General features: G+C 48.0%; 1 protein-coding gene across 1 annotated transcript; it reads left to right on the plus strand.

Moving 5' to 3' along the window:
• The first annotated feature begins 555 nt into the window (after positions 1–555).
• PCDH20 (protocadherin 20) lies at positions 556–5,822 on the plus strand. Its single transcript, XM_036391247.2, has 2 exons — positions 556–630; positions 1,723–5,822. The coding sequence occupies exons 1-2, from the start codon at positions 580–582 to the stop codon at positions 4,417–4,419; spliced, it is 2,748 nt and encodes a 915-aa protein (XP_036247140.1). The 5' UTR covers positions 556–579; the 3' UTR covers positions 4,420–5,822.
• The last annotated feature ends 933 nt before the right edge of the window (positions 5,823–6,755 follow it).

The following is a 6,755-nucleotide window of genomic DNA, read 5'->3' on the forward strand; positions in this document are numbered from 1 at the left end:
ATTTAAATCTGTCCTCTTTTAGTTCAAAACTGCTCCACTTGTCCGATGACTATCGGCCCGTGTTAAAAGTCGCTCTCCGTCCGCTTTCTACAGACGAAGAACAAGCCGAGTTTATGTTCATTTTTAATATCTTTTTCCTGCCTATAGTTTCTAGACGGGTCTACCTTCTTTCCCTGGTCCCAGCGCTGTCCGGGCGAGCACACACACTCCCAATATCCCCGCTCTCCGCTGGGCTCGGTACAGCGGCCGCTTCCCTCCCTGCCCGCTTCCCTCCCTGCCCGCGGCGCTCCCTGCCCGCTGCCCGCGGCGCTGCCGCAGCCTCGGCGGACGCGCCCCCGCGTCTCGCCCGCCCGCCCCCCTCCCGGCCGAGCCCGTGACTGTTCCCCCGCTCCGGCCCTTCCCGCGGCGGAGGGGGAGTGTCCTGGGCGGCGCGCACATCCCAGCCCAGCCCAGCGCGGCGGCGGCGGCGGCGGCAGCGGCGGCGGGGGAATGGGCAGCCGCGGGGAGCCGGAGCGCCGGGCGGGCGGCGGAGCGGGCGGGCTGCCGGGGCGCAGCCGGCGGCGGCAGCGGTGGCCGGGCATGGGGCCCCCGGGCGGTCGCGGCAGCTCCGGCGCCCGCGGCAGCCTGCAGGTGAGGGCCGGGCGGAGGGAGGGGGGGACGCGCCGCGTCCGGCCACCCGAGCCCGACTTCGCACGCAGCAGCGAAATTGGCAATAAATTGGCTAAAAATCACCCAAGAAAACAATCAAACAAACCAGACCGTGTATGCGTGGATATGTTTGTTGGGTCTTCTTCTCTCCAAAGATCGGGGCAGCCGCGAAAAGTTTATATTTGTTGCTGCTGCCGGGTTATGGCAAAGAGCCGATGAAAAGCGAATGGGTGATTAGAAAGAAGGGAAGGGGAAAAAATTTCCTCCGTGGAGACGATGCTTGAAGTTACTTTCGGGGAGCATCTGTGTGCAGCGGGCGACACGCTCGCCAGCGCGGGCAACTTGCTCCGCGCAGCCCCTCCGCTCCGCGGCTCCTGCGCACCTCGCGGTCTCCGCCGGCAGCAGAGGGACTCTGTGGGGGTGCCCGGGGACCCGTCACGGCTGGGCTGGAGCCGCCGGCTCCGCGGCCGCGGGAGGCAGAGACCCCCCCTCCCGGCGCGCGGCACCTCCGCCGGGACCCCCGCGGGCTCCGCGGAGCGGGCCGCCTCCCCGCTGCACCGCGGGACCCGTGAACCTGCGGGCAAAAACAGCTTTCGGGACGGGCTGGGGGTAGGAGCTGCGAGGGACGTGTTCCGTATTTCTGCTGTGGAAGGGGAAGGGGGCGAGCAAATGTTTGGGGATGTGCTAGGGGATGCGCTAGGGGATGCCTCGGTTTGGGATGCGCTTGTTGTTGGGAGGAAAAGTGCCCCTGGTGAGACGGGCAAGCTTGGGGCGGGGGCAAGAGGGAAAATGGCACGTCGGGGCGCAAGTGCTGCTGGGGGGCGGGGGGAGGCAGGGTGCCCCCGGGCCATCCTGGCACTGCGTATTTGCTGTGGGGAATGCAGCTGGTGTTGCCTGGAGGGTACAGATGGTGATGCCCTGGAAGTAGCTGCTGTACTGGGAGGACGGTGGGGAGAGGGAGGATGGATTCATGTTGCAGATGCAGCACTCGCTGCTCGAAGTGGCAGTGGGGGAGGGAGTGGGCGGGGGGAAGCGCCAGCCCTTCCTCACACCCCTGTGCTTCTCTCTTCTCAGCACTTGCTCCTCTTCCTGCTCTTCGTTGGGCCTTTCAACTGCTTTGCCAGTTACAGCCGTGCCACTGAGCTGTTCTACAGCCTCAACGAGGGGCTGCCTGCTGGGGTCCTCATTGGCAGCCTGGCCCGTGACCTGCGGCTCCCAACGGCTGGCAGCCAGCAAGCTGCGTCTCTGCAGCCCCCACTCTCCTTCACCCTGGCCTCCCATGGCTTGGGAGGACAGTATGTGCAGCTGGACAACCGCTCCGGAGAGCTGCACACCTCAGCGGTGGAGATAGACCGGGAAGCTCTATGCGTGGAAAGCAGTGGGGCCACCATCTTCGGGGCATCGGCTGCTGTCTCCTCTTCCTCCCCCTCACCAGAGTCATGCCTACTGCTGCTGGATGTGCTGGTACTGCCACAGGAGTACTTTCGCCTGGTGAAGGTAAAAATTGCTATCCGTGATGTCAACGACAATGCGCCCCGCTTCCCTGTGCCCCACATCCGCCTCTCGGTGCCTGAGAATGCGCCTGTGAACACCCGCCTGGCCATCGAGCACCCCGCCCTTGACCCTGACATGGGCACCAATGGTGTCCAGACCTACCGCCTGCGAGATAACTATGGTGTCTTCACCCTGGATGTGGAGGAGAATGAGAACGGGGAGAGGACTCCCTACCTGATTGTTATGGGGGCACTGGACAGGGAGACGCAGGATGAGTATGTGACAGTCATCGTCGCTGAGGATGGGGGGACTCCTCCACTCGTGGGCAGCGCCACCCTCACTATCGGCATCAGTGACATCAATGACAACTGCCCCCAGTTCAATGACTCGCAGCTCAACGTCACTCTCTATGGGAATTCCAGCCTAGGAACACATGTGGCTACTGTCCACGCTGTGGACGTGGACCTTGGATCCAATGCCCAGATCACCTACTCCTACAGCCAGAAAGTCCCCCAGCCATCCAGAGACTTGTTCCATCTGAATGAAAGCACAGGAGCCATCACACTCTCCACTAAGGTTGATGGGGACACTCCAAGGCTGCACAGACTGATCATACTGGGCAACGGTCCTGGCTGTATTCCTGCTGTGATTACGGTGCTGGTGACCATCATCAAAGTCATGATGAGGCCCCCTGAAGTTGTTCCTCGTTTCATAGCTAATGAAGTGGAAGGGGTGGTCTACTTAAAGGAACTTGAGCCTATCAACACACCCATAGCATTTTTTACCATCAAAGACCCCGATGAAAAATACAAAGTCAGTTGCTATTTGGACGGTGATGGGCCTTTCAGGCTTTCACCGTACAAGCCATACAACAATGAATACCTGTTGGAGACCACGAAGCCTTTGGACTTTGAGACACAGCAGCTGTATGAAATCTCCGTAGTTGCGTGGAACTCTGAAGGATTTCATGTCAAGAAAGTTGTCAAAGTACAGGTTCTGGATGACAACGACAATTCACCAGTTTTCTCTGAACAGCTGATAGAATTGTCCATTGAGGAGAACAATGTTCCCAATGCTTTTTTGACCAAACTTCATGCTACTGATGCTGACAGTGGAGAAAGAGGGCAAGTGTCCTATTTCTTAGGTCCTGATGCCCCTTCCTATTTTGCTCTAGATAAAACCACAGGAGTTCTTACAGTTTCCACCCAACTGGACAGAGAAGAAAAAGAGAAATACAGATACACTGTCAAAGCAGTAGATTCTGGATTCCCTCCAAGAGAATCAATAGCAACTGTCACCATCACTGTATTGGATAAAAATGATAACAGTCCAAGATTTATCAATAAGGATTTCAGCTTTTTTGTGCCAGAAAACTTTCCAGGCTTTGGTGAAATTGGAGTTATAAGTGTCACAGATGCTGATGCAGGGCAAAATGGATGGGTTGCCCTTTCAGTTCTGAACGGAAGCGATATTTTTGTTATAGATACTGGAAAAGGAGTTTTGAGAGCTAAAGTCTCCCTAGACAGGGAGCAACAAAGCTCCTACGTTCTGTGGATTGAAGCAGTTGATGGCGGTGATCCTGCCCTGTCTTCTACAGCAAAAATAACTATCCTTCTTCTGGACATAAATGACAACCCTCCTTTGGTCTTGTTCCCTCAGTCTAATATGTCTTACTTGTTAGTCCTTCCTTCTACCCTTCCTGGCTCTCCCATCACTGAGGTCTATGCTGTCGATAAGGACACTGGCATGAATGCAGTCATAGCTTACAGTATCATAGGAAGGAGAGGCCCTCGACCCGAGTCGTTTAGGATTGACCCCAAAACTGGTAATATCACCTTGGAAGAGACACTGATGCAGAATGACTATGGCCTCTATCGGCTGCTTGTAAAAGTTAGTGATCATGGCTACCCGGAGCCTCTCCATTCCACCGTCATGGTGAACCTTTTTGTCAATGACACCGTCAGCAATGAGAGCTACATCGAGAGCTTGTTAAGGAAGGAGCCTGATATCAGTGTAGAAGAAAAGCAGCCACAAATATCCATAGAGCCTACACATAAAAAAATGGAGTCAGCGTCCTGCATGCCTACCTTGGTAGCTCTTTCAATAATAAGCTTGGGTTCAATTGCTTTAGTAACGGGGATGGGAATTTACATTTGTCTAAGAAAAGGGAAAAAGCATCACAGAGCAGATGAAAACTTGGAAGTACAAATCCCATTAAATGGAAGAATTAACCTGCACATGTTGGAGAAGAAACCAGTGGAGATTTCTAACATCTGATGTTTCTTTGTGTATAAGTCCAACATTTGAAAAACCCTGCAGGACACTAAAACACCTAGCTGTAGGTTGTATTGACAGAGGTTGCAATGAAGGACTGCTAATTTATAACTTAATATTATAATTGTAAATAGCTGTTTACAGTTTTTTAAATTCAATTTCAGTGTACAGCTTTTTTATGAAACGTTAGTAACTAACAGCTAGCACCCTGACTATAAAAACATGGACATCATTTCCAGCTTTCATAAATCAATAAGATCAGTGAACATAAAAAGGGTGAAGGTAAGATGATTCTTTTAAACTCAAGTTTTAAAAGTATTTTTAACCACGAGAGGGCATCAAATGCTCCTGAGCAGGGAACTGTTCAAGGTACTGTCCATGAGATAAACAGAATATATTTTAAATATATTGATTTTAATATAAAATACCTATTGGCATACAGACATTTAACCATTACAAAAAAAAAAAAAAAAAGAAGTGTCTGTCCCAATGTATGTATAATAAAAAGAATAAATATGTTAAAATGCACTAGTAATGAAAACCAGAATGTTTATTACCTCACAAGTAAAGCTTATACAGTAGGGTAGAAGAGGCATTAACAAGAAGTGCAATTCCTGTTGAGCAAGAATGCAAGATATTGTATTGAGAATCTGAACTGCTGTGACATATCATTCATTTTTCTCCAGATTCCACTCTCATTATCATTTGCTCCAGCAATCTGCTGGTCATTTTTATGGAAAAATTATATTTAATATTTCCTAAAGCAAATAAAAGCAGAGCCCCATCCTCATCCTCATAAACATGCCAGATGCAAGGAAGAAAGGGAATGGCTAAATCCTTAGTTGTCACAAAAGTGGTGGTATTTTTTTGTACTTTGAGCAATCTGTCAATAGTACTCCATCAGTTGGGTTGTGCAGTAGATTTTTGTTATGTGTTACTTCTGAATCTCATCTGCCAGATGAAAACAAAAATCACTTCACATTCTAAGGAATTGTAGGACTTTTTTTATTCTGACTGTTGCTCCTTTCTGGATTGGTATTTCATGTGAAAGATCTTGTTTCTGATTTTTGGCAACCATTCCTGGCTCCTTTTCATTGGCTTTGATTTTGGATTAGATCCAGAATCTAACTTGTAAGACTGGTGGCATATTTTCTTGATAATTTATTCTTTGCTGTATCCTCTGCAACAAAGCAGCAATTTTATCAGTGATGTATTACTTTCACTTCATTTTAAGAGCTAAGAACTATCTTTTGTATGATGATTGCATCAAATTTCTCTGTGTGAACAAGATAAACTAGTGTTATGCTTAAAAATTATTATTTTGATTTCTTGCATCATATGTCTGTAATGTACCAAAAGTGTTTATATGTCTGCAAATTAAAGCTATATATTTTCATAATAACTTATTCTCTCTCTCCTAGAATTTTAATTATAAAGCTAAATAATGTTATTTCAGTTGTAAGAAATGCATTTTTCACAAGTTCTTAGGTGCTGGCTATCTTGTGTGACATAATACTTTCACAAATTAGTACATTTCTAAATCATTAATGATAGTTTGTGCTGTGCATCTTGAAATTACCAGCAAAGGCAACTGTATGTCGGCTGCTGTAAGTGGTGAGGCAGCTCATACCTGTTTTGAAAGTAGGGAATGCAATTTGAGGCAGTTTTTGATTTTTCTCTCTGTGACTGGCACATTACCTTGAACCCTAACTGAAATGTTGGGGTTTCTAATAGATACTGTACTTAGTCAAAGTAAAAATACTAGCATGATAGCCATCATTTTGCCATCGTGGCTATAGGAATTTTTTTTTTTTCAGGTTAGAATATTTTCTGTGTGGGCATGATTTGATAGCTGTGTTTCATAAAAATTAATTCAGCCTGTCAGAGCTTTGTGGTCAATCACCTCTTTTCCTTTATTTTTCATCTTATCAAAATATAAAAATGGTATTTATCCCTGAAATGCATTAGGCACAAAAAGACTTTGTTTCTTATCTCTGAAGAAAAATTACATTATATCTTTGGAAACAGCTTCAGTATTACAGATACTGTGCATTGCTGTGGTGACGAAGCTAGATCCTCTGCATTTTTCTCTTCAGTAAGGAGGCAAGGTAACTGAAAGACAGGATTCTTTTCATTGCTCTTCTCTTATTTCAATTAGCAGTCCAATATATTCTTAAGACAGTTTAAACAGGAGCAAACCCAAGACTTAAGAAATGCAATTAAAAAATAATCCTGATCCTTCAGTGTGTGTTCATATAACACTGGGCAGATGCTTTTATTCAGGTTTGACAAAGACATAGTCTTGACCCTGTTTGATTAAGCTTTGGTTAAACATGCTG

The sequence above is a fragment of the Molothrus ater genome, chromosome 2 (assembly GCF_012460135.2).
Source record: "Molothrus ater isolate BHLD 08-10-18 breed brown headed cowbird chromosome 2, BPBGC_Mater_1.1, whole genome shotgun sequence".
Classification (NCBI taxonomy): domain Eukaryota; kingdom Metazoa; phylum Chordata; class Aves; order Passeriformes; family Icteridae; genus Molothrus; species Molothrus ater.